This window comes from Triticum dicoccoides, chromosome 1A (assembly GCF_002162155.2).
Source record: "Triticum dicoccoides isolate Atlit2015 ecotype Zavitan chromosome 1A, WEW_v2.0, whole genome shotgun sequence".
In the NCBI taxonomy this organism is placed as follows: domain Eukaryota; kingdom Viridiplantae; phylum Streptophyta; class Magnoliopsida; order Poales; family Poaceae; genus Triticum; species Triticum dicoccoides.
Window position 1 is genome coordinate 589,240,933 of NC_041380.1, and position 27,171 is coordinate 589,268,103.

Below are 27,171 nucleotides of genomic sequence, written 5' to 3' on the forward strand. Positions count from 1 at the left end.
ATATATGGGTACCATCTCCTGTTCCAATCCTTTTGATAAGCCCGAGTTTCAGGGTGTCTCTCCCTTCTACTATAGATCGCCACACTTGCGATGGATTTTTACCAAGTTCAGCATCTAGTACCGAGCACGCTGGGTAATACACAGCCTTGAGGATCCGAGCACTTAGGGAAAGTGGTTCTTGTAGGAGACGCCATGCTTGACGTGCCAACAACGCTAAGTTAAAAAGCTCTATATCACGGAATCTCATGCCTCCCATATACTTAGGTTGTGACATTACATCCCAAGATACCCATGCTGTCCTTCTTTCTCTTTTCTTTGATCCCCACCAGAATTTCCGTAACAGACCATTGATATGTTGACAGAGCCCTCGTGGAAGCTTGAAGCATGCCATAGAGTAGGTTGGAATTGCCTGAGCGACAGATTTTATGAGAACCTCCTTCCCACCTACAGACAGTGCTTTCTCCATCCATCCTTGAACTTGTTTCCAGATTCTATCCTTGAGATACTTAAATGAGCCCTCCTTCGTTCTGCCCACATCAGAAGGCAGGCCCAAGTACTTTCCCGAAAGCTTCTCATTCTGGACATCCAACGTTTGTTTGATCTCCTGCTTCATCATGTCAGAGCATCCCTTGCTGAAAAAAATTGAGGATTTGTCCTTGTTTATACGCTGACCCGACGCTGCACAATATTTTTGTAAAATAGATTCAACCCTCATAGCCATCTCCGGAGTGGCATCAAAAAATAAGAGACTGTCATCCGCAAAAAGTAGATGGTTAACTTGCGGTGCACCTGGGGCGACAGTGATCCCATGAATGCTCTCAGCTGGGTTAGAGGTCTTGAGCAGACAAGAGAGTCCCTCCGCAGCCAGCAAAAATAAATAGGGAGAAATCGGATCACCCTGTCGAATACCTCGTGTTGGTCGAAACTCATCCAAACGCCCACCATTAAACATGACTGAGAACGACACAGAAGTTACACACCTCATAACGGTGTCGGTAAAGCGGGTACTGATCCCTAGTTTCAGCATGACAGCTCTCAAATATGACCACTCCAACCTATCATACGCCTTCATCATATCTAGTTTCAAAGCACAAAATTTATTTCCCTTCACTTTCCTGGTCTTCATATAGTGCAGACACTCATAGGCAGAAATAAAGTTGTCAGTAATAAGACGGCCTGGTACAAATGCAGATTGTTCTTCGGAGATGATGTCAGGGAGAATGAGTTTGAGCCGGTTAGCCAATACCTTCGATGCAATCTTAAAGATCACATTGCAGAGACTGATCGGTCGAAACTGTCCTAAATTTTTTGGACTTGCTATCTTGGGAATTAATACAATGAACGTTTTGTTTATCTCCTCCGGTGAATCAACTCCACTCAGAACACGCAGTACTATATCGGTCACCTCATCACCACATAGATCCCAATGTCGCTGAAAAAAGTGAGCAGGAAATCCATCAGGGCCAGGTGCCTTAGTGGGAAACATTTGGAACAACGCCGTCTTCACCTCTTCTTTACTGTACGGCGCGTTTAGCTTACTGTTCATTTGTCCATCAACCTTCACAGGTATACGAGACAAAACTTCTTCTATCCCAACAGTGTTCTCGGAAGCGTATAGATTTTCATAAAAACTTGTGGCCATGGATTCCATCTCGTGACCTTCGGTGCAAAAAGTACCATCTCCCCGCTGTAAAAGCACAATGCGGTTCTTAGCTTTTCGGGCACTCGCTTTCCGATGAAAAAATTTGGAGTTGCTATCCCCCTCAGAGAGCCACTGAATACGTGCCCGTTGTCGCCACATAATCTCTTCCCTGAAGCACAATTCAACAATACGTTCCTCCACTGCTTTTTCCTCATCAGATGGTGCAACTCTCGTTACTACGGCCCTTAATTCCTCCAGCCGGCGCCGTAGGTGGCGCAATTCCATCCGGACTGATCCAAAGGTGGCCCGGCCCCATCGCTGCAAGTGTCCGGCTAAGTTGGATCACTATGTACATGTGCCCCCCTACACACACGAAGTCACATTTGTGAGGCCAGCGAGCTAGGGTGACGGGCCGGCACGACCCGGCCCGGCCAGTAGTACTGGCCCCCTGCACACACGAAACCACATCTGTGAAGCCAGCGAGCTAGGATGACGGGCCGACACGAACCGGCCCGGACGGAAGTACATGGTGACTGCCTTTTTGCCTCCGCACGCCAGGCGTGCGTCCTCGGCGAAAGATCGGTCAGCCGCACGCTATTTAAGCTGGAGTATACGGAGCTGAGCTCTCGGTGTGGTACAATACGTCTAATCAAGCTGGGCTGTACACACACAAAACGAAATTAGTCGCCGCACGCATCCAGAAGGAGGCTGACATCCTTCTTTCCTAACGTCGGTCAGCCGCACGCTATTTATGAAGGAAGCAATTGTGGCTGGGGTCACTGGGTTGCCGTAAAAATCCTCCTATTCTTTCCTAACGTGCCAAACGGCATAAGATCTTTATTTCTTTCTGAATTAGTATGTCTTTTTCAAGGTATTGTGCCGCCACCATTCGCGTTGCTGCTTTATCCGAATGATCCACCTCTTTTGCCTACCTCTATCTCGATGAAAGAAAACAAAAGCTTTTTTACCTGTTGGATAATCATTCGATTAAGTCTTAAATGAGCCTCTATAAAGTTTGAGACAAATGAACATGTTTTTGTTCGTCGTCTCAGGGGTCAGGGCTCTACCGCTTAACGCTGGAAGCCTCCTGGACTAATGTGATGATTGTACTGCAAGTGCAAAACTGCCATGAGTCCATCACTACTAATAAATACTCCCTCTATATTAAAATATAACTTATTTTTGACACTATAACACTGTCAAAAAAGTCTATATTTTGATAGGGGAATATAATCTATGAATAAGTAACCAATTGTTTTCTGTAACAAATAACATATCTAGTATCTTCACTTTGCACTAAATTGTGGTTGCTTTAACTCAGAAGGCATTCAGGCGCCTCCTTAAAAATTCTCAGACACCCGGGCTATTTCGCGTCACTCATATTCACCCAAATATAGGATAAATATGAGGCGACCCCGAACACGTTACTCAACTCAGTCCAGTCCTGGTCCACGCATGTCACACAAATATCCCTATCTGAATTACCCTAGACCGCAGTCAACTTCAATCCCCTCTTCGTCCACTCCATTCATGATCCCCTCCGAACCCATTCGATGACCGACGATCGAAGCAGCGCTGGCTCGGGTGGGAAATATGGCTCTGATGACGACTGGACGAGCCTACTACACGAAGTGGAGCCTGATGATGTGGAGGTCACCCTCTGCATCGCATTAAGGGCCAGTTCTTTTGGGCGATTCTATCAGAATCGCCCCCCTCCCCAGCTTCTCCTAGAATCACCACTCTATATGTTTTTTACAATCCTACCTACTTAGACCTTAACTAGATAGGATTGTAAAAAAAAATATGAAGTGGCAATTCTGGGAGAAGCTGGAGAGGGGGTGATTCTGGGAGAATCGCCGAAAAGAACTAGCCCTGAGTCGAACGTAGCTCGACCAAGACGGATCCGACAGCAGTGAATCTACTTCGTCAGTGTCTGGTGCCAACCCCTCTCGCCCAGCGTGTAGCTCCGACCATACCGTTCCGCGCCGACGACCAGAAGAAAAAGGGATCGGCGAGGAGATGGTGATTTCCTTCGCTCTTCCAAGTCTATAATATGCATGTGCACTGTTCGGCGATGAACTTCGACAAACTATGGTCCTTGTCCGGCAATGCAGTGATGATCCGGCATGTTGATCATGTTTTGAATGTGTTTGGGTTCCGGATATGAGCGTGGATGTGAAAGTTAACATATAAGGCGTGTCTCGGCGCTTTTTGAGGGATGGATTTGCCAAATCCGATTGTAAAGGCTCTGAGTGAGGCGAATTTGCCAAGTCCGGTTGTAGTTGCTCTGAGTACCCGATTACTTTCAACTATACCTGGCCATCGGGCCGGGCCTAACCGAACCTAACAAAGAGAACCCAGGCCCAAGCACCGCCCGGTCCACGTGTCACTCCTAGAAATCAGGCCTAAGCCCTACCCGTCAATGTAAAAGCCCACAGGGCCTCAGGTTGGGCCTCTTTATTAAACAGCAAATATGACGGGCTCGGCTCGGCCTTCGGGCTCAATATCCAGGCCCAGGCCTAGCCCGTGAGCAATGTCCAGCCAAGTCGGGTCGGCCTTTTTCAGGCCGGTCAGATCAGGCCGTCCCGGCCCGGCTGCTCATAGCCAGGTATACTGTCAACCACATAACTCTGATGAAATCTTTACCTAATAATAAAGCAAATTGGGTTTCTTTCGTCCATCATGGCATTTTTTAGAAAAGTCCATCTATTTTAGAGATTCAACCCACGGTCCTGTTTTAAGTTAAGCGAATCGTTATTTTCGTATTTTACACAAAAGTCCCTATCTTTTCTTGAAATCAACCCGCCGTCCGGATTTAAGTCACACTCGAACTGTTATTTTACATTTTTCGAAACCCCCCAAATATTTTAGGTAATTCATCCGCGGATCATATTTAAGTCAAACAAATGCTTTTTAAAATCATCCATATCTTTTAAACCGTAACTCCGATTTGAACATGTTATATATGAAATTTGATTAGAAAAATATGTAGAATATTAATATTGAAGGAAATATGCCCTAGAGGCTATAATAAAGTTATTATTTATTTCCTTATATCATGATAAATGTTTATTATTCATGCTAGAATTGTATTAACCGGAAACATAATACATGTGTGAATACATAGACAAAAATAGAGAGTCACTAGTATGCCTCTACTTGACTAGCTCGTTAATCAAAGATGGTTATATTTTCTAACCATAGACATGAGTTGTCATTTGATTAACGGGATCACATCATTAGGAGAATGATGTGATTGACTTGACCCATTCCGTTAGCTTAGCACTTGATCGTTTAGTTTGTTGCTATTGCTTTCTTCATAACTTATACATGTTCCTATGACTATGAGATTATGCAACTCCCGTTTACCGGAGGAACACTTTATGTGCTACCAAACGTCACAACGTAACTGGGTGATTATAAAGGTGCTCTACAGGTGTCTCCAAAGGTACTTGTTGGGTTGGCGTATTTCGAGATTAGGATTTGTCACTCCTATTGTCGGAGAGGTATCTCTGGGGCCTCTCGGTAATGCACATCACTCAAGCCTTGCAAGCATTGCAACTAATAAGTTAGTTGCAGGATGATGTATTACGGAACGAGTAAAGAGACTTGCCGGTAACGAGATTGAACTAGGTATTGAGATACCGACGATCGAATCTCGGGCAAGTAACATACCGATGACAAAGGGAACAATGTATGTTGTTATGCGGTCTGACCGATAAAGATCTTCGTAGAATATGTAGGAGCCAATATGAGCATCCAGGTTCCGCTATTGGTTATTGACCGGAGACGTGTCTCGGTCATGTCTACATAGTTCTTGAACCCGTAGGGTCCGCACGCTTAAAGTTCGGTGACGATCGTAATTAGGGTTTTTGTGTTTTGATGTACCGAAGGTTGTTCGGAGTCCCGGATGTGATCACGGACATGACGAGGAGTCTCAAACTGGTCGAGACATAAAGATTGATATATTGAAAGCCTATATTTGGATATCGGAAACGTTCCGGGTGAAATCGGGATTTTACCGGGGTACCGGGGGGTTACCGGAACCCCCCGGGGGTTATTGGGCCTACATGGGCCATAAGGGAGAAGAGGAGGGCCGGCCAGGGCAGGCCGCGCGCCCCCTCCCCCCTAGTCCGAATAGGACAAGGAAGGGGGGGCGCCCCCCTTTCCTCTTTCTCCCTTCCTCCTTCCTTTTCCAACAAGGCAAGAGGGGGGAGTCCTACTCCTGGTTGGAGTAGGACTCCTCCAGGCGCACCCATAGGGCCGGCCGCACCTCCCCCTCTCCCTCCTTTATATACTGAGGCAAGGGGGCACCCCATGACACACAAGTTGATCCTCGTGATCATTCCTTGGCCGTGTGCGGTGCCCCCTTCCACCATATTCCACCTCGATCATATCGTAGCGGTGCTTAGGCGAAGCCCTGCGTCGGTAGAACATCATCACCGTCATCACGCCGTCGTGCTGATGAAACTCTCCCTCAATGTTTTGCTGGATCGGAACTCGAGGGACGTCACCGAGTTGAACGTGTGCAGAACTCGGAGGTGCCGTACGTTCGGTACTTGGATCGGTCGGATCAGGAAGACGTACGACTACTTCCTCTACGTTGTGTCAACACTTCCGTTGTCGGTCTACGAGGGTACGTAGACAACACTCTCCCCTCTCGTTGCTATGCATCACCATGATCTTGCGTGTGCGTAGGAAATTTTTTGAAATTACTACGTTCCCCAACAGTGGCATCCGAGCCTAGGTTTTATGCGTTGATGTTGTGCATGAGTAGAACACAAGTGAGTTGTGGGCGATATAAGTCATACTGCTTACCAGCATGTCATACTTTGGTTCAGCGGTATTGTTGGATGAAGCGGCCGGGACGGACATTACGCGTACGCTTACGCGAGACTGGTTCTACCGATGTGCTTTGCACACAGGTGGCTGGCGGGTGTCAGTTTCTCCAACTTTAGTTAAACCAAGTGTGGCTACGCCCGGTCCTTGCGAAGGTTAAAACAGCACCAACTTGACAAACTATCGTTGTGGTTTTGATGCGTAGGTGAGAACGGTTGTTGCTAAGCCCGTAGCAGCCACGTAAAACTTGCAACAACAAAGTAGAGGACGTCTAACTTGTTTTTGCAGGGCATGTTGTGATGTGATATGGTCAAGACATGATGCTAAATTTTATTGTATGAGATGATCATGTTTTGTAACCGATTTATCGGCAACTGGCAGGAGCCATATGGTTGTCGCTTTATTGTATCCAATGCAATTGCGTTGTAATGCTTTACTTTATCACTAAGCGGTAGCGATAGTCGTGGAAGCATAAGATTGGCGAGACGACAACGATGCTACGATGGTGATCAAGGTGTCGCGCCGGTGATGATGGTGATCATGAAGGTGCTTCGGAGATGGAGATCACAAGCACAAGATGATGATGGCCATATCATATCACTTATATTGATTGCATGTGATTTTTATCTTTTATGCATCTTATCTTGCTTTGATTGACGGTAGCATTATAAGATGATCCCCACTAAATTATCAAAGTATAAGTGTTCTCCCTTAGTATGCACCGTTGCGAAAGTTCTTTGTGCTGAGACACCACATGATGATCGGGTGTGATAGGCTCTACGTTCAAATACAACGGGTGCAAAACAGTTGCACACGCGGAATACTCAGGTTTAACTTGACGAGCCTAGCATATAACAGATATGGCCTCGGAACACGGAGACCGAAAGGTCGAGCGTGAATCATGTAGTAGATATGATCAACATATTGATGTTCACCATTGATACTACTCCATCTCACGTGATGATCGGACATGGTTTAGTTGATTTGGATCACGTGATCACTTAGAGGATTAGAGGGATGTCTATCTAAGTGGAAGTTCTTAAATAATATGATTAAATTGAACTTAAATTTATCATGAACTTAGTACCTGATAGTATCTTGCTTGTCTATGTTTGATTGTAGATAAATGGCTTGTGCTGTTGTTCCGTTGAATTTTAATGCGTTCCTTGAGAAAGCAAAGTTGAATGATGATGGTAGCAATTACACGGACTGGGTCCGTAACTTGAGGATTATCCGCATGGCTGCACAGAAGAATTACGTCCTGGAAGCACCGCTAAGTGCCAAGCCTGCTGCAGGAGTGACACTAGATGTTATGAACGTCTGGCAGAGCAAAGCTGATGACTACTTAGAACCGGGTCTTCAACGACGTTTTGAACGTCATGGAGCATATGAGATGTTCCAGGAGTTGAAGTTAATATTTCAAGCAAATGCCCGGATTGAGAGATATGAAGTCTCCAATAAGTTCTATAGCTGCAAGATGGAGGAGAATAGTTCTGCCAGTGAACATATACTCAAAATGTCTGGGTATCATAATCACTTGACTCAACTGGGGGTTAATCTTCATGTTGATAGTGTCATTGACAGAGTTCTTCAATCACTGCCACCAAGCTACAAAAGCTTCGTGATGAACTATAATATGCAAGGGATGAATAAAACTATTCCTGAGCTCTTCGCGATGCTAAAAGCCGCGGAGGTAGAAATCAAGAAGGAGTATCAAGTGTTGATGGTCAATAAGACCACCATTTTCAAGAAAAAGGGCAAAGGGAAGAAGAAAGGGAACTTCAAGAAGAACAGCAAACAAGTTGCTACTCAGGAGAAGAAACCCAAGTCTGGACCTAAGCCTGAGACTGAGTGCTTCTACTGCAAGCAGACTGGTCACTGGAAGCGGAACTGCCCCAAATATTTGGCGGATAAAAAGGATGGCAAAGTGAACAAAGGTATATGTGATATACATGTTATTGATGTGTACCTTACTAATGCTCGCAGTAGCACCTAGGTATTTGATACTGGTTCTATTGCTAACATTTGCAACTCGAAACAGGGGCTACGGATTAAGCGAAGATTGGCTAAGGACGAGGTGACGATGCGCGTGGGAAATGGTTCCAAAGTCGATGTGATCGCGGTCGGCACGCTACCTCTACATCTACCTTCGGGATTAGTATTAGACCTAAATAATTGTTATTTGGTGCCAGCGTTGAGCATGAACATTATATCTGGATCTTGTTTGATGTGAGACGGTTATTCATTTAAATCAGAGAATAATGGTTGTTCTATTTATATGAGTAATATCTTTTATGGCCATGCACCCTTGAAGAGTGGTCTATTTTTGATGAATCTCGATAGTAGTGATACACATATTCATAATGTTGAAATCAAAAGATGCAGAGTTGATAATGATAGTGCAACTTATTTGTGGCACTGTCGTTTAGGTCATATCGGTGTAAAGCGCATGAAGAAACTCCATACTGATGGACTTTTGGAACTACTTGATTATGAATCACTTGGTACTTGTGAACCGTGCCTCATGGGTAAGATGACTAAAACACCGTTCTCCGGTACTATGAAGAGAGCAACGGATTTGTTAGAAATCATACATACAGATGTATGTGGTCCAATGAATGTTGAGGCTCATGGCGGATATCCTTATTTTCTCACCTTCACAGATGATTTAAGCAGATATGGGTATATCTACTTAATGAAACATAAGTCTGAAACATTTGAAAAGTTCAAAGAATTTCAGAGTGAAGTTGAAAATCATCGTAACAAGAAAATAAAGTTTCTACGATCTGATCGTGGAGGAGAATATTTGAGTTACGAGTTTGGTCTACATTTGAAACAATGCGGAATAGTTTCGCAACTCACGCCACCCGGAACACCACAGCGTAATGGTGTGTCTGAACGTCGTAATCGTACTTTATTAGATATGGTGCGATCTATGATGTCTCTTACTAATTTACCGTTATCGTTTTGGAGTTATGCTTTAGAGACGGCTGCATTCACGTTAAATAGGACACCATCGAAATCTGTTGAGACAACGCCTTATGAACTGTGGTTTGGCAAGAAACCAATGTTGTCGTTTCTGAAAGTTTGGGGTTGCGATGCTTATGTGAAAAAGCTTCAACCTGATAAGCTCGAACCCAAATCGGAGAAATGTGTCTTCATAGGATACCCAAAGGAGACTGTTGGATACACCTTCTATCACAGATCCGAAGGCAAAAACTTTTGTTGCTAAATTCGGAGTTTTTCTAGAGAAGGAGTTTCTCTCGAAAGAAGTGAGTGGGAGAAAAGTAGAACTTGCTGAGGTAACTGTACCTGCTCCTTTATTGGAAAGTAGTACATCACAGAAACCGGTTTTTGTGACACCTACACCAATTAATGATGAAGCTAATGATAATGATCATGAAACATCAGATCAAGTTACTACCGAACCTCGTAGATCAACCAGAGTAAGATCCGCACCAGAGTGGTACGGTAATTCTGTTCTGGAAGTCATGCTACTAGATCATGACGAACCTACGCACTATGAAGAAGCGATGGTGAGCCCAGATTCCGCAGAATGGCTAGAAGCCATGAAATCTGAGATGGGATCAATGTATGAGAACAAAGTGTGGACTTTGGTTGACTTGCCCGTTGATCGGCAAGCAATTAAAAATAAATGGATCTTCAAGAAGAAGACTGACGCTGACGGTAATGTTACTGTCTACAAAGCTCGACTTGTTGCAAAAGGTTTTCGACAAGTTCAAGGGATTGACTACGATGAGACCTTCTCACCCGTAGCGATGCTTAAGTCTATCCGAATCATGTTAGCAATTGCCGCATTTTATGATTATGAAATTTGGCAAATGGATGTCAAAACTGCATTCCTAAATGGATTTCTGGAAGAAGAGTTGTATATGATGCAACCAGAAGGTTTTGTCGATCCAACGGGAGCTAAAAAAGTGTGCAAGCTCCAGCGACCCATTTATGGACTGGTGCAAGCCTCTCGGAGTTAGAATAAATACTTTGATAGTGTGATCAAAGCATTTGGTTTTATACAGACTTTTGGAGAAGCCTGTACTTACAAGAAAGTGAGTGGGAGCTCTATAGCATTTCTGATATTATATGTGGATGACATATTGCTGATTGGAAATGATATAGAATTTCTGGATAGCATAAAGGGATACTTGAATAAAAGTTTTTCTATGAAAGACCTCGGTGAAGCTGCTTACATATTGGGCATCAAGATCTATAGAGATAGATCAAGACGCTTAATTGGACTTTCACAAAGCACATACCTTGACAAAGTTTTGAAAAAGTTCAAAATGGATCAAGCAAAGAAAGGGTTCTTGCCTGTGTTACAAGGTGTGAAGTTGAGTAAGACTCAATGCCCGACCACTGCAGAAGATAGAGAGAAGATGAAAGATGTTCCCTATGCTTCAGCTATAGGCTCTATCATGTATGCAATGCTATGTACCAGACCTGATGTGTGCCTTGCTATAAGTCTAGCAGGGAGGTACCAAAGTAATCCAGGAGTGGATCACTGGACAACGGTCAAGAACATCCTGAAATACCTGAAAAGGACTAAGGATATGTTTCTCGTTTATGGAGGTGACAAAGAGCTCATCGTAAATGGTTACGTTGACGCAAGCTTTGACACTGATCCGGACGATTCTAAATCGCAAACCGGATACATGTTTATATTAAACGGTGGAGCTGTCAGTTGGTGCAGTTCTAAACAAAGCATCGTGGCGGGATCTACGTGTGAAGCGGAGTACATAGCTGCTTCGGAAGCAGCAAATGAAGGAGTCTGGATGAAGGAGTTCATATGCGATCTAGGTGTCATACCTAGTGCATCGGGTCCAATGAAAATCTTTTATGACAATACTGGTGCAATTGCCTTCGCGAAGGAATCCAGATTTCACAAGAGAACCAAGCACATCAAGAGACGCTTCAATTCCATCCGGGATTTAGTCCAGGTGGGAGACATAGAAATTTGCAAGATACATATGGATCTGAATGTTGCAGACCCGTTGACTAAGCCTTTTCCACGAGCAAAACATGATCAGCACCAAGGCTCCATGGGTGTTAGAATCATTACTGTGTAATCTAGATTATTGACTCTAGTGCAAGTGGGAGACTGAAGGAAATATGCCCTAAAGGCTATAATAAAGTTATTATTTATTTCTTATTTCACAATAAATGTTTATTATTCATGCTAGAATTGTATTAACCGGAAACATAATACATGTGTGAATACATAGACAAACAGAGTGTCACTAGTATGCCTCTACTTGACTAGCTCGTTGATCAAAGATGGTTAAGTTTTCCTAACCATAGACATGAGTTGTCATTTGACTAACGGGATCACATCATTAGGAGAATGATGTGATTGACTTGACCCGTTCCGTTAGCTTAGCACTTGATTGTTTAGTTTGTTGCTATTGCTTTCTTCATGACTTATACATGTTCCTATGACTATGAGATTATGCAACTCCCGTTTACCGGTGTTACAAGGTGTGAAGTTGAGTAAGACTCAATGCCCGACCACTGCAGAAGATAGAGAGAAGATGAAAGATGTTCCCTATGCTTCAGCTATAGGCTCTATCATGTATGCAATGCTGTGTACCAGACCTGATGTGTGCCTTGCTATAAGTCTAGCAGGGAGGTACCAAAGTAATCCAGGAGTGGATCACTGGACAGCGGTCAAGAACATCCTGAAATACCTGAAAAGGACTAAGGATATGTTTCTCGTATATGGAGGTGACAAAGAGCTCATCGTAAATGGTTACGTTGATGCAAGCTTTGACACTGATCCGGACGATTCTAAATCGCAAACCGGATACGTGTTTTTACTGAACGGTGAAGCTGTCAATTGGTGCAGTTCTAAACAAAGCGTCGTGGCAGGATCTACATGTGAAGTGGAGTACATAGCTACTTCGGAAGCAGCAAATGAAGGAGTTCATATCCGATCTAGGTGTCATACCTAGTGCATCGGGTCCAATGAAAATCTTTTGTGACAATACTGGTGCAATTGCCTTGGCAAAGGAATCCAGATTTCACAAGAGAACCAAACACATCAAGAGACGCTTTAATTCCATTCGGGATTTAGTCCAAGTGGGAGACATAGAAATTTGCAAGCTACATACGGATCTGAATGTTGCAGACCCGCTGACTAAGCCTCTTCCACGAGCAAAACATGATCAGCACCAAGGCTCCATGGGTGTTAGAATCATTACTGTGTAATCTAGATTATTGACTCTAGTGCAAGTGGGAGACTGAAGGAAATATGCCCTAGAGGAAATAATAAAGTTATTATTTATTTCCTTATATCATGATAAATATTTATTATTCATGCTAGAATTGTATTAATCGGAAACATAATACATGTGTGAATACATAGACAAAAACAGAGAGTCACTAGTATGCCTCTACTTGACTAGCTCGTTAATCAAAGATGATTATGTTTCCTAACCATAAACATGAGTTGTCATTTGATTAACGGGATCACATCATTAGGAGAATGATGTGATTGACTTGACCCATTCCGTTAGCTTAGCACTTGATCGTTTAGTTTGTTGCTATTGCTTTCTTCATAACTTATATATGTTCCTATGACTATGAGATTATGCAACTCCCGTTTACTGGAGAAACACTTTGTGTGCTACCAAACGTCACAACGTAACTGGGTGATTATAAAGGTGCTCTACAGGTGTCTCCGAAGTTACTTGTTGGGTTGGCGTATTTTGAGATTAGGATATGTCACTCCGATTGTCCGAGAGGTATGTCTAGGCCCTCTCGGTAATGCACATCACTCAAGCCTACAAGCATTGCAATTAATAAGTTAGTTGCAGGATGATGTATTACGGAACGAGTAAATAGACTTGTCGGTAACAAGATTGAACTAGGTATTGAGATACCGACGATCAAATCTCGGGCAAGTAACATACCGATGACAAAGGGAACAACGTATGTTGTTATGCGGTCTGGCCGATAAAGATCTTCGTAGAATATGTAGGAGCCAATATGAGCATCTAGGTTCCGCTATTGGTTATTGACCGAAGACGTGTCTCGGTCATGTCTACATAGTTCTCGAACCCGTAGGGTCCGCACGCTTAAAGTTCGGTGACATCGTAATTAGGGTTTTTGTGTTTTGATGTACCGAAGGTTGTTCGGAATCCCGGATGTGATCACAGACATACCGAGGAGTCTCAAAATGGTCGAGACATAAAAATTAATATATTGGAAGCCTATATTTGGATATCAGAAACGTTCCGGGTGAAATCGAGATTTTACCGGGGTACCGGGGGGTTACCAGAACCCCCGGGGTTATTGGGCCTACATGGGCCATAAGGGAGAAGAGGAGGGCCGGCCAGGGTAGGCCGCGCGCCCCCTCCCCCTAGTCCGAATAGGAGAAGGAAGGGAGGCGGCGCCCCCCTTTTCTCTTTCTCCCTTCCTCCTTCCTTTTCCAACAAGGCAAGAGGGGGGGTCCTACTCCCGGTTGGAGTAGGACTCCTCTAGGCGCACCCATAGGGCTGACTGCATCTCCCCTTCTCCCTCCTTTATATACTGAGGCAAGGGGGCATCCCATGACATACATGTTGATCCTCGTGATCGTTCTTTAGACGTGTGCGGTGCCCCCTTTCATCATATTTCATCTTGATCATATCGTAGCGGTGCTTAGGCAAAGCCCTGCGTCGATAGAACATCATCACCGTCATCACGCCATCGTGCTGACGAAACTCTCCCTCAATGTTTTGCTGGATCGAAACTCGAGGGACGTCATCGAGTTGAACGTGTGCAGAACTCGAAGGTGTCGAACGTTCGGTACTTGGATCGGTCGGATCGGGAAGACGTACGACTACTTCCTCTACGTTGTGTCAACACTTTCGTTGCCGATCTACGAGGGTATGTAGATAACACTTTCCCCTCTCATTGCTATGCATCACCATGATTTTGCGTGTGCGTAGAATTTTTTTTGAAATTACTACGTTCTCCAACAAATATGAGATTATTTTTACCTATTAAGTATTTTAAAATATTATTTTAGAATATATTTGAGTCAAATCAAATAATTTTTTAAATTATCTGTATTTTTTAAACCGTAACTAAAACTATTCTCCAACAAATTATCTGTATTTTGGAATATATTTAAATCAAATCAAACGATTCTTTTTTTCATACGGCAGCGATCCGGATTGCAAATAAACACCTTACTATAACCATCACTATAACTATATAAAAAAAAGAACATCAATAACTACACATACATACCTCTAAAAAATGTCGCTGAAAAAAACAATAAATTTCTCATCACGAGATTAAGAGAAAGCGAGAGAGGAAGAAAGAGGGAGAAGGAAGGGAGAGATGCCTTAGAATAACCATATTCAACACACATTTTTTATTATTTTGTATAAACACCAAGGCTTTATTATTTTGTATAAACACCAAGGCCGTCGCCAACAAGGATGAGAAGGATAAGCGCCAACACAAATATGATGTCTCGCAAAAATAAAGGTGACGAATCTATTGTGATCTTGAGTGATGGTTGTTGAGTTAAGAGCATGTGTTATGTTTTATTTCCCATTGCAACGCACGGGCTATTTAGCTAGTATTAATAAAAAAAGAAAAACATAAGTCGATGAAAAGCGCCGTCCGGATTTTTACATGAAAAATGTCGTCCCGATGTGTATACATGAAAAATGTCCACACTACATTTTTTTAGGGGGTCCACACTACATTTATGACGACGGATGTATACCACATGAAAAATCTGTATACGATATTTATGAGCTGAACGTGAGGCATCGATCGGTCGACATTGTGTTGCCAGACCTACCCTGTTCCTCTCTCCTCCTTCGTCCCCAAGGCTCTGAATCCCCTGCAGTTTCCTCTGCAGAACTCTGCATCCGAGTGTAACTGAAGAACTCTGCATCCAAGTGTAATCTGAAGAACTCTGCATCCGAGTATAAGTGTGTAACCGATACATTTCTTGCACCACTATGCAGTCTATGCTAGTGCGTGGCCAAGATGGCCGTCGGTCCAACACGATCTACCTACAGCGCCAGTGCACGACCAGTTCATCGCCGGAATTAATCAACATGATCGCCGGACGTGTGCCTTATGATCGTCGATCGATCTGACTAAACAGTACAAGGCGAGGCAAGAAAGAACGAACAAACGAAACTAATAGTAGTTCATACACGTGAAGACGACGTGATCACCAGCACCTGGGAGAGTACATGGGAGAGTACAGAGACGCAAAGAGAGAAGAGCATATCGTAATAACGATCTAGCCACGACGTGCACGCACGCACGCGCGGCGACTAGGCGCCGGGGGCGGCGTCCTTGGTCCGGTTGCCGAGGTAGCCGCCGTACTCGCGGCGGGCGTAGTCCTTGACGTGGCTGGCGGTGTCGGCGAGGCGGCTGCGGGCGCGGTCCACGCGGTCGGCGCCCACGGGGTGCCGCCCCGTGAAGTACCGGTACGCCCAGGTGGCCGCGGCGAGCGCGGCCACGGCGAACCCGACGAAGGAGAGCGCCGCCACGACGACCACGAGGAGCGCGAAGGAGAACGGCACCCAGATGGGGCTGGTCAGCAGCGCCAGCGGGCCGAGGAAGACGAGCGCCACCACGGCGCCCGTGAACGTCAGCCCCGCCAGCACCAGCAGCGCCGCGCCGGCGAGCAGCAGGGTCAGCAGGCCCACCACCTGCGTCGCGTTCGGGAGGTGCGCCTGCACGCGCTGCAGCAGCGTCGTCGACGGGTCGTCCAGGTCCGTGCGCCCCGGCCGCCGCGCCGAGGCCACGCCGCCCTCGCCGTGCCGATCCGCCATGGAAGGAGGCTGTGACCGGGACTAGGAGGAGGAGGAGGAGGAAGAGTGGTGGCAGCTAGGCCGAGCTGGGGGAGAAGGAGACGGCATGGCGGGGCAAGGAGTTAAAGGGGCGGAGAGGGACGCGGGCGCGCGGGCACGTGGCCAGGGCGCCGACCGTGCATGCGCGACGTGTGTGCGGCGACGGCCGGGGTGTCTACATTCACCGTGCTCTGCGGATCGGGTCTAGTTTTTACCGGCGGCACGGCAGGATATGCTGCTGGCGTGATGCCGTTGAGTGGGCATCTGGTGCGGCACGTGTGCGGCGGGGGCGACGGTTCGAGGCGCTGGCTGAGTGTGACACTGACACGGCGATGCCAGGCAGGCCACGGCCGACGGGTGCCCGGGCAGGCATGCGTACATGCTTTGTCGTTGCGCCGGCGGCACTGTTCGCAGGGGCGGTATCCTTTTGGGGATTTTGAGGAGTGAAGTCTATTTTAAACCTTGAATTCATAGGACTTGTCTAAATTAAATCCTAACCTTTCAATTCCTGAAGTTGGTACCCTCTACTCATTATTGATCCTGATTTATTTCAACCTTGAACCTGTTTGGCGCACTAGATCCCGACCGGATTTAATTTGTACTCTCATTTACAACACTGGCCCACATGTCATTTCCGTTTTTCAGTCTCCACCTTATCCACAATTCCTCTTCTCTCTCTCCTCAAATGGTGGAACGGGCGGCCGCAGAACGGCGGAGGCGTTGGTTAGCGGCGAACTTGTTGAGGCAGACGAAGCAGTTGAACTGCCGCCCCTGTGCACTGGAGCCGGACAACTCGCTGTACGCGAACGCCTGCAGCAGCCCGTCGATGGTCGCGCCCAAGCCTGCTGTCGTCCCGTAGAACAACCGTTGCAGTTTTCGTGTTCCTAAACGGCCTCCGCCCTGCCATTGGCGCGTACTGCTCCTCCCCTTCAAGCCAGCCCGCGTGCTGCTAACGGCGGAGAGACGGCGGGGCACGGCGAGCGAGTCGTGTTGGGTTTGGCCGAGTGCCGCACTTGCTGGCTCCTCATCCTCCTCGCGGAGGAGAAGATGGCGATGAAGAGCTAGAGCTTTACCTCGCCAAGCAGCAAGCACCACGACTGGCCGGCGCAGGTGGATGAATGATAGCAACACTAACGTCCTGTGTGCTTACATGGTGCCACACAAGCTGCATAGCCACGGCGACGGTGTGACGACGACGACGACGAAGCTTCTCCTGGCCGGCGACAACGTAGTACAAAGCTAGCACTAACTCCGGCTGCCTTGATCCTTGATTCCTAGTAGCACGATCTCCTTTTATCAATCCACTGGGACGTGCACTAGGTTGCTACTTGACCTAGTTAGTCAACGGACCCAAGACACGCATCAACGCCGGGTTATGCCATCTTTAACTCCAACAGAAAGGAGGGGCTGACGGTGGAACACCCCCGAATTCTTTTGTCCATGGCCTGGCGCATGGCGAGGCAAGGCGGTGCGGCCATGTCGAGGGAGGCTGGCAGGAGGCGCTCCCTTGCCGTTGCACACTCACGAGGACATGCACCACTCCCTGCTCCCCGTTGTCGTGGACACCGGCTGGCTGTGCCTGAGCATTGTGATTCCTACAGAGTGAGATGAAGAGAATGAGCAGAAGATGAATATGACAAGTGGACCCATGTACTCAGTGAGAGAAGAGAATAATCCTGGCCGGGATCAATATTTTCCCAGCACACCAAACTGGCATAACCGGATTCAGGGTTAAAATAGACCGGGATCTATAAGTACAGGGTACAGATTTTAAGGATTGAAAGGTTAGGGTTTGATCCCGACTAGCCGTATGAATTCAAGGTTTAAAATAGACTTCACTTCCTTTTGGGCGCTCGCTCGGGTGACGCCGGTCCGGCCAGCCGGAGACGTTGGCGGGGAGAGTCGTGGAGATCCACCGCGGTACACGCACGTACCGACGATGTGTTGCGCGGCACAACTTTGGCGAGTTCGTGGTTGCTGCCGTGAAGCAGAAATGCGCGGCAGGCGGCAGTGCTAGTCGTCGAAGATGTTACATGTCAAATCACAAAGTTGACCGTGTTGGAAAGGTTTAGTACCAAATGAACCGTGCAGAAACCTTTAACTCGATATAGCCAGTAAAATATGCATAGCCCGCTGGTGTTGCTGCTGCAATTAACAAACGTTTTGCAACCTTGAAGCACTAACAGCATCTACAGCCGCAAACCCGCCTCAAAGTCCGGACATACGGCTCAATTATTGATCGGTCATAAAAAAGGCGACCCAGACAGGCTTCTCAAAGGGATTCAAACGCCAGGGCTAACTGACACCTCTCATATCCAACCCAAATCTAAGACGTTTATGAAACGCCTAGTCACGTCCGCAGCGTTGGATTGAAGATGAGGTCCCACACGGAATCGCTGCTCGCCGTCCGCCACTTCCCGCTAGCAGCTATGCCCCATGCCGTCTGGCAACTTATCTAACGCGGGAGCGCCTGCCGTAGCTCCGTAAGCATGTCCTGGCAAGGTGCGAAGCCTGGATAACCGTGGGGCTACCTTCGGATGCAAAGGGGGAGGACGTGGGGGACGCTAGGCCGCGGATCTGCAGGCGGAGCAGCAGGCGATTCTCGATTCCCTTCGATCGGAATTCGCGGCGGAGGTCAAGCGACGTCATGTGCAAGAGGCAGAGGCGAAGCACACCACAGACGTCTACGAGATGCCCGCGGCTATGGATGACGATGAGGAGGAGCCGGAGCCCTCCTACATGCACATTTATCCGGCGCCTGGTACAGACGTTGTGGATAGACATCTTCGACGAAAAAAACTTAGTTTAGAATAGCATGATGTATGTAGAACGCAGAAAAACTTTTACATGATTTATATGAATTCAGGGGATGAAATATAGATATTCGATACATATCATCAAATATAAGATATGACTGTGTTGGCGAGCATTTAAATGGTCGGATTTGACAAACATGATTGTAAATGCTCTAATGACTAGTCATGCAGCAAATGCCAACGCGACAGCATGGTGCTGCACATGGAAGCAACGCTGGGTATATTCATGAACTTAGATCGTGTTAAAGTTTTGCAGAGATCATTTTTTGACCAATTATTTTAAAAGAGTCAAATATGTCATCTTAGGGATTACGTGGCGCCTTCACCGTGGTCTGTGGACCATTTATTTTTGGAGGGAAGGTGGTCTGGTCTTTTTTAGTAAATCTACACCATAGTAGGTGTCTGGTTTATTTATTGTTCTTTTGAGCGAGTATTTTTTATTTTTTTTGAGACACTGGTGTCTGATTTAGTTTTTCTTTTTGGAGGGAAAGGCGGGCTGGTTTAGTGGGAGGTGCTCTTGGCCCGCCAAGAAGGCCCATAACTAACCCCGTCCACGCCGCCGATTTGAAAGAAAAAAAAGAGTAGCACGATGGCAGCCATTGTCGCCGGCCAGGTTCCCCTCCCGGCGGCGGCTCTGCCACCTGCCTCCTCCCTGGCCTCCGTCGTTTTTGAGCGCGTACGCAAGCCGAGGCGGCTCCGGCGAACCGAGCGCAGCCGCCCCATTCCACGCGGTGGGTTCTCTTCTCGCTCTCTCGGCCTTCAGACGGCGCCGCCGCAAACCCCACCTTCTCCCGGCTCTCACTCCGGCTCAGAGCACGGAACCTAAATAACTTGGATCCTCCACTGGCTCACCATCTGTTTTTCGCAGGGTCGGTCCGGCGGCTCAGCCCTGCAGTGCCTCGCTCACCACGTTGGTTTTCGGCTGTTCCGCCCCCCGATGCCATGTAAAAATCCCTTTTCTTCAGCACAAGTCTCTCCGGATTTGTCTGAATTGCAATCGACCCTAAGCATTACCCGCCCATCCCCGGGAGCTAGCCGGATTGAGTTCAAGGCATTTTAATCTGACGAGTTTTGCTCTGAAGACTGGAGCAGGCATCTCAACTGCAACAGATTGCCAAACTGGAAGTAGCCAAAACTAGGTAGGTAGTATCTCATTACTGTGGTTCACTTTTTACAAACTGCCCGGTTACAGAATTTCAGCCAAACAAACAAACTTGATTAAGACAAAAAACCTGGTATGCTTATAGTATGATCTGAACCTGTAGACTTGACATATACAACTTGATTAAGACAACATTGGAATTTACACTTCTCTTTTGTACAGTTTAACTAGCCAACTAATTGTGCCCTCCGAATTAACCTGACCGGAGGAGCGCGCAATCCTGAAGACTCCGCACTATGTGTCAGATGCCGGTGGAGCGGGTGCCTGCGTGCTGCTCATCTTGCTTCTCAGCTCCTCAAAGACTTTCATGCTGTCCGCGTCGAAGCCTCCGGCAAACTGCGCAATGGCGAATGGTAAGTTCTTGATTTGAAATATCTCCAGTTTACCTGTAATTATATACACATACTGTTGAAATGTAAGTTTTGGACAGTTATATACCTGATGAACTCGGAAGGCGAATCTGACGCCCTGGAGAAGCAGGAACTCTCTGTTGGGCTCTTTCTCGGTGCCCTGCAACGCGTCGAGCTCCGAGGTGACCCTCTCCATGTACTTCTTCGCCAACTGAACGGATGCCAGTTTGATCTGCAACCAACATATGAGATTAAACTTTGATTAAAATCTTGATTCATATTCTGACTCGAAACCTGTACTACAGCTTCATGAGGAATTAGTAATTGTATGCTCTTTTAAGTAAGACTGCCAACATAAGTAGTTTAGACTTTAGACTCTAGAAATGTGCACCTTGCCAACTTTTCCAGAATCAGATAGCCAATCAACTGGTATTCCATACTCCTTGTACCGTGCGGTGGTCATGTCTCTTGTACGAAGAAGTGCATAAACACTCTGCTCCACTCTGCCAGAAATATGACATTAGTTTGTTCACTGAAATTATGATTCTTAGGGTAGACCAACACTTCTCACAAACATCTTGGAATTCGCAAAAATATTGCCAATTATTTTCTGAAAAAATATTACTGATTTACCCTGAAGAACTATGCTATTTGGGAACATACTAGTTCAGAGAAGGCACTTACTTCTCAAGCAACGAATACATCCTCTTGAGAGCTTCTTCACATGGAAGTTTTGGATCGTCGACGAAGGATGTGGCCTTATTCTCTAGTTTCACCAGGTCCTGATACTCAAAGGCGGCCTCTCTTAATGCATCAGTTTTGCTCTCTGGCCAATCGAAATGCTTTAGCACTGCTCTCTCATCAACCTAAAAAAAGGTTAATTGATCTTTTTAGGAGTTGATCATGTGCAGCCTAAGTACAATATCTAACATGGATAAAGTAATGGGGTCTTACCAAGAATGACAACTCCTCATCCAGCCAGTGTACAAATGCAACAACATCGTCGATATTCGCGAATCTTGCTGCTCGGACCTCACCCGCGAGGGACTCAACAAATTCTCCTTGTGTCTCCACATCAGCTTTGACCTGAAACATTCCATGTTTTGACAATATTCGTCATAATGAGCTGATCATATTGAAGTTATACCTACTGACTACAATGAGCTGCACTAATGATGGACGACATGGATTTGGCAGGATTTTTATGCGTGATGGGCCATCTGAAGATACTTACAGCTAATAGGAATGTTGATCTGTTCTCAATCTCTCCAATCATGTTGCTTCTGTTATCAGAAACATTCGATGATTTTGATCCCAAAGAGGTGGTGTCCTTCTTAGCTTCACGTTTCATGAGACTCTGATAGAACTCCACGACCTCCGGAGCACGGTGTACCTTGTCACCACCAGCAAGGCTCTTGGATAGAGAACCGGGAGGCGGCGGTGGCGGCGGAGGGCCACCGGGTCTCCCTGGAGGTGGTGGTGGAGGAGGTGCACCTGGTGGGCGTGGCGGCATCGGTGGTCCACCACTCCCAGTACTGGTAGCTCCTGAAGCAGCGGCGGCCGATGCTGTGGGTGGTGGACGGGGGACTCTTGGAGCCCTCTTCTCAATTTGGGCAAGCTTCAACTGGGTGACAGCCAGGGGGTTGTTCGGGATATCACTAGATTGCTCACCAGGTTCAGAATTAACTGTGGGGGCATTCTTCTCCTTTATTTGAGCGAGTTTTGGGGGGAGTGCAGCTCTCGGGGAGGGAACCAGAACTGAACTATAGCCACCACCAAACCTTTGCGCTCTGGCTTGCTCGGCCTTCTCTTTGATCGCCTTCTCCCGTTCCGTCGCAAGCTTATGCCGGTCTTTGTAAGCGGGGTACTTCTCATCAGCGAAGCCTTCGACATTCTTCGACATCAGCTGGAACGAAGACGCAACATTTGCATCATCTGCGTCACCGGATTCTTGGTCCCTTTTTCCGAATGTTGTAATGGACATACCATCTCCTGCATTTCTGATCATGAGAGACTCCAGGGGCCCCTTTGGTTTCTGGCTCCTCTTCGGAGAGCTGCTGGTCAGGGACCGCGACGACGGGGATGACAGATAGCTGCCGTCATCCTTGCTCCTTCCCCACTTCTTGAGTTTCTGCATCAGGTTCGGCCTCTTGCTTAGGAAGCTGTATTTGCTGGAAGAGCTGTCGATCGAGGCGGTGTCGAAGTCTTCGCTTCTGGGGGAAGAAGGCGCGGAGGAAACACTGTCAAGGTCAGTGTCGCCCTGGCCTCGTTCGGACCCGAATTCGAGCATCATCTGTTTGGCCCTCTCCTGCGACCTTGGGCTGAGCTTCGTGCTGAGGTCGCGGGCAGAGATCTTCCCAGATGGTGTCTGGTAGTTGCGGAGCTCGAATCGCAGACAGGCGTTGACCCAGCGCAGGTACACCAGCTCTTCTACTTCACTGAATCTGTTCATTTGTAGGCCTTCCACTTGCTTTGTCAGGTCCTCGTTTGTGTGTCTGAGGTTGTTGATCTCCTCTCTTGCATGGGCAACTACATCACTCTGCATGATGATGATATGTCATAAGTACATTATTGGAGAAGTATGTCATGAAAAAGGTAGTATTAAATATACTCCTATCTAATACTACTTGGCTAAAAATTAATTACTAGGTAGCATTCTTCCTTTGTAGAACTTCAGGAATTGTGATTTGGGTCTGAAATACTAACTCTCAATATAGAAGAACACCTCAGCTGACTGTTTGTTCTACTGAACAGGGAAGAGAATTGCATTTATCCTGATATGAGCAAACTGTTCACTTTCTTGCCCAGATAACAATGTTATGGTGAAAATCATGCTGTCATGTTTAATAGCAAAGTCAAAACTTGCGGTCCGTCTCATGAATCTTACTGATTTGTTTGTTTGTTTTAGGAAAAAAGCAATACAAAAGAGAGTGCATGTCATTAGGTTCCTACATTTTACAAGTGAAAACAAAAGCAAAATCCTAATTTTGAACTAGAGACAAACTAAGAGGATAGGCCTGTACACTATAGGGATAGAGACAAATCCAACAAACGTAGCAGAACCACTGCTAGTCTGCCACAGAAACTTGGACCGTCTAGGACCATGCAAATGATTAGGCTAGAAAAAAACTGCTGCTGAATATTCTTGTGTCATGTACTAAAATGCAAAAGGCTTTACAAACTTTGCAGAGTAATAGTAACAGAAACAGAGTGGTGCTATACCTCTGTTATTTTTCCTTGTGCTGCATCCAGCTTCACCATGAGGTCCCTCTTCTCATACAGCAGCTCCTTGTTCTTCCTCCTCAGCTCAAGCACCTCCACCTCCAGGTTCTTGAGCTTCTTGAGCTTCTGCTCGATCTCGGCGTCCTTCTTGGCCACCTCCTCCTCCTTGGCCCTGAGCCCCATCACCTGTTGCTTCAGCAGCATCAGCTGGCCTTTGGTCTGGTTGGCCTCCATCTGTATCTGCCGCTGCAGCTCCTTGATCCTGCTCCTGGACGCGTCGAGCTCCTTCTTGGCCGCCGCGCCGCGGGCCACGTCCTCCTGCAGCTTCTTCCTCTCGGCCTGCAGCGAGCTGATGGTGAGGTTGAGCATGTCGACCTCCACCGTCTTGATCTTGAGCTGCTTCTGCAGCTCGGTGACGTCGGTCTCCTGCTCCTTGAGGCCGTAGTACTCGAGCAGCTCGCCCTCGAGCTTCACCTCCCGCTCCTCCAGCTCCCTGACCAGGCCGCGCAGCCGCTCCATCTCGGCGGCGTTGTTGGCCATGTGCGCGTTGTAACGGGACCGCTCCTTGACGTCGTACCTGTCGCCCGGTATCGGGATGTCGATCTCCCCGCCCAGGAGGCTCTCGATCTCCGAGAACATGTCGTCCTCATCGTCGTCATCCACCGACGGGGCCGAGTTGATTAAGCCGCTGATCGTCTTAACCTCTTCCTCCTCGTCCTCTTTCTCCCCCTGAAATAATCAACAGTTGGACAGACAGAAGGATGAGCAACACGCACAACCAGTAGTTCTTTGCTTTGAACTGCGCCAGTCATCGGCAGGGGATGCATGTACATACATGTCCAGTATGCCGAGCCTTCTCCTTCCTCTTGCCCGCTTGGCCATTGTCTGAAAGAAGCGAGGCATAAGCTTGAGCGAAAAATTCAGATTAACAGAAGGAACTATTGACGCAGTGGAGAAGTAGAGGAGTACCTTTCTTAGGCCCCTTGCCTCGCTTAAGAGTGAACGCGGCGAAGGTTGCTAATACCACGAATCCGAGTCTCACAAGCATGACTCCGTGCACTCATCACTGTCCGTTCCGGCCTCGACCGGCGGGAGGAGGGCAGGGGCAGGCAGCTCTGGCTCTGCTCATCAGAGAACAGTTGCAAAGGCAGAGCAAGGAGGAGGAGCCGCACGTGTGAATGGCCGGCGCTGCTACACATTCCTCATATCTTTTGGCCTGCAGGAGCGGGCGAAGGAACACCACCGGAGGAACATGTGGATTGGATTGTCTATCTATGTTTATCGCTCAGGAAAGACAGGCTCGTGTAGCACAGGAAGTCTCTTTTCTCTTGTGCTGTGTGTGTCCAATAGTGTGGGACTTGTTGGTAGCTGACAGATTTTCCATATGGTGATGGTACCAGGAGGAGAGCAGATATCTTGGTGGCTGACAAAATCTTCATATGCTGATGATACACGGAACTACGAAAGGCTGTTGTGTCTTTGGAAGAGCGAGAGTAGTATGGTGTTGTTTGCTGTGCACAGAAATGGGTGGTTGCTGGTGTGTCTGGGTGAGGGTGAAGCGGGGGTTGTAGTCTGGGTGATGGTGATATATCTGGATAGGGGAGACGCGGTGGATTATGAGGATGATGAGGCTCACAGGATGGAGCATGGCAGTGCTAGTACCCTCTCCTGGCCTCTAATCTCAAGTGGTTTTTGTATATGAAGCAACACCAGCAGGGAATTCGCCTGTTTTTTTGTTCGATCTGTACAAGTGATTTTGTATCTAATCTGTGTTCTACTGGCCTAAAAAAGGGGCCGGTTTTACCTAAGATGTATCCTACTTTTTTTTGGCGTGCCCCCAGGCTCTGCATCTGAAAGATGCATGCAGCCATATTATTAAAAGTCTCAAAGCAAACAATATTCAAAGTATTACAGCTCGCAAAAGGAGCATCAAGACAAAAGGAGCTCAAAATTACAACCGGTGGAAGATAAAGGACTAGAACTAGATTCCTATTTTGTTAAGCGACCGCCATCCAAACCGGTTTAATATAGCCCGAGCTACCATCTTCCATTGGTTGCACCCAGTAACCAGCGGCTCCCTGGAGTCCATAGGAGTGAGTAAGGACCACGTACGGATCCATGCGGTAGCTCTGAAGATAACCTGCAAGAAGGTTGTAAATTGTTGTCTGTTAAAAATCATGTCGTTCCTGCAGTTCCATATAGCCCATAGTAGTGCACATATTCCAATTCGAATACGGGCCGCGGTATTATGTTCCACCCCAGCTAACCATGCCCCAAACAACGCTGCAATGCTAACTGCAGGGACAATGTTGAAAGCCATATGAATTGTTCTCCACAATAATTTGGCTAGGGGACAATCAATGAAAAGATGTTGGATCGTCTCATTGTTATCACAAAAACAACATCGTGAGCTGCCTACCCAATGTCGTTTTAACAAATTATCTTTGGTAAGGATCACTTGCTTGTGAACAAACCACATAAATATTGTAATGCGCAAGGGGACCTTAACTTTCCAGATATGAATAGATCTCGGTATTGGGCCAGCGTTTATAAGATCCAAATAGAAGGATTTGACCGAGAACGAACCATTCGTAGTCAAACTCCAATGTAATGAATATGGTTGGTCGGATATTTTTGTATGTACGCCGGTGTCAAGTTCTTCAGATCGAAAAAAAGTTCTTCAGATCGTGGCCGAGAGGGTTTGGAGGGTGTGGTGCACGCACTTACAGCTGTCCAAAGTGGGCTCCGGTCATGGGGTGACCGCGAGTTTGGAAATATTGCTAAAAAGGTAAAAAAAAAGCTTCAAAAACAGTTGGAGCGATTGCGAGCAGCCTCCGTTGGGAGGGGGCCGAACACGGAAGAACTCAGGGTGGCGGCTCAACTGCAAGAAATTTTAAGACAAGAAGAGGTGTGGATGAAGCAACGGTCAAGAGTTAACTGACTGCACAAAGGAGGCCGAAACACAAAGTACTATCAATCTCAGGCAGCGCAACGCAGTCGCAACAATAGAATTGTCTCCTTGGAGAGAGCTAATGGCTCGGTCTGTGATGATCCTGATGAGGTGGAGGCCAAGGTTATGGATTTTTACAAGAACCTCTATCAGTCCCAGGGATACAATGATATGCCAAATCTATTGCAATTTGTTCCGCCACGTATAAATGATGCTATGAACGGTTTACTTGAGAAGGATTTCACGGCAGAGGAGGTACGCAATGCTCTTTTCCAGATGGCGCCGTCTAAAGCGCTAGGTGTGGACGGTTTTACAGCTGGTTTCTTCCAGCGACACTGGGAGGTCCTAGGCAGTGATGTTACGGCG

At 46.9% G+C, this 27,171-nt stretch overlaps 2 protein-coding genes across 2 annotated transcripts; both read right to left on the reverse strand.

Annotated features, from left to right (window-relative positions):
• Positions 1–15,627: 15,627 nt before the first annotated feature.
• LOC119293258 (oleosin G-like) lies at positions 15,628–16,484 on the reverse strand. The gene has a single exon (XM_037571788.1). The coding sequence runs from the start codon at positions 16,285–16,287 to the stop codon at positions 15,784–15,786; it is 504 nt and encodes a 167-aa protein (XP_037427685.1). The 5' UTR covers positions 16,288–16,484; the 3' UTR covers positions 15,628–15,783.
• A 3,763-nt stretch (positions 16,485–20,247) lies between these two features.
• Positions 20,248–25,164, reverse strand: LOC119293269 (protein CHUP1, chloroplastic-like). Its single transcript, XM_037571798.1, has 9 exons — positions 24,825–25,164; positions 24,691–24,740; positions 23,856–24,584; positions 21,868–23,172; positions 21,588–21,719; positions 21,318–21,499; positions 21,025–21,136; positions 20,722–20,865; positions 20,248–20,619 (listed from the first exon to the last, which is right to left on the reverse strand). Exons 1-9 carry the CDS (start codon positions 24,901–24,903, stop codon positions 20,518–20,520), a joined length of 2,835 nt encoding a protein of 944 aa, XP_037427695.1. The 5' UTR covers positions 24,904–25,164; the 3' UTR covers positions 20,248–20,517.
• Positions 25,165–27,171: the final 2,007 nt, after the last annotated feature.

What these genes read in the sequence shown, in the direction of transcription:
- LOC119293258 (XM_037571788.1), bottom strand. Translation starts at nt 16,287, where the DNA reads ATGGCGGATCGGCACGGCGAGGGCGGCGTGGCCTCGGCGCGGCGGCCG.
- LOC119293269 (XM_037571798.1), bottom strand. Translation starts at nt 24,903, where the DNA reads ATGCTTGTGAGACTCGGATTCGTGGTATTAGCAACCTTCGCCGCGTTC. An exon ending in ATGAGGAGTTGTCATTCTTG is followed by an intron (nt 21,500 to 21,587) that starts GTAAGACCCCAT and finishes ACCTTTTTTTAG; the next exon opens with GTTGATGAGAGAGCAGTGCT. An exon ending in ATGTATTCGTTGCTTGAGAA is followed by an intron (nt 21,137 to 21,317) that starts GTAAGTGCCTTC and finishes TATTTCTGGCAG; the next exon opens with AGTGGAGCAGAGTGTTTATG.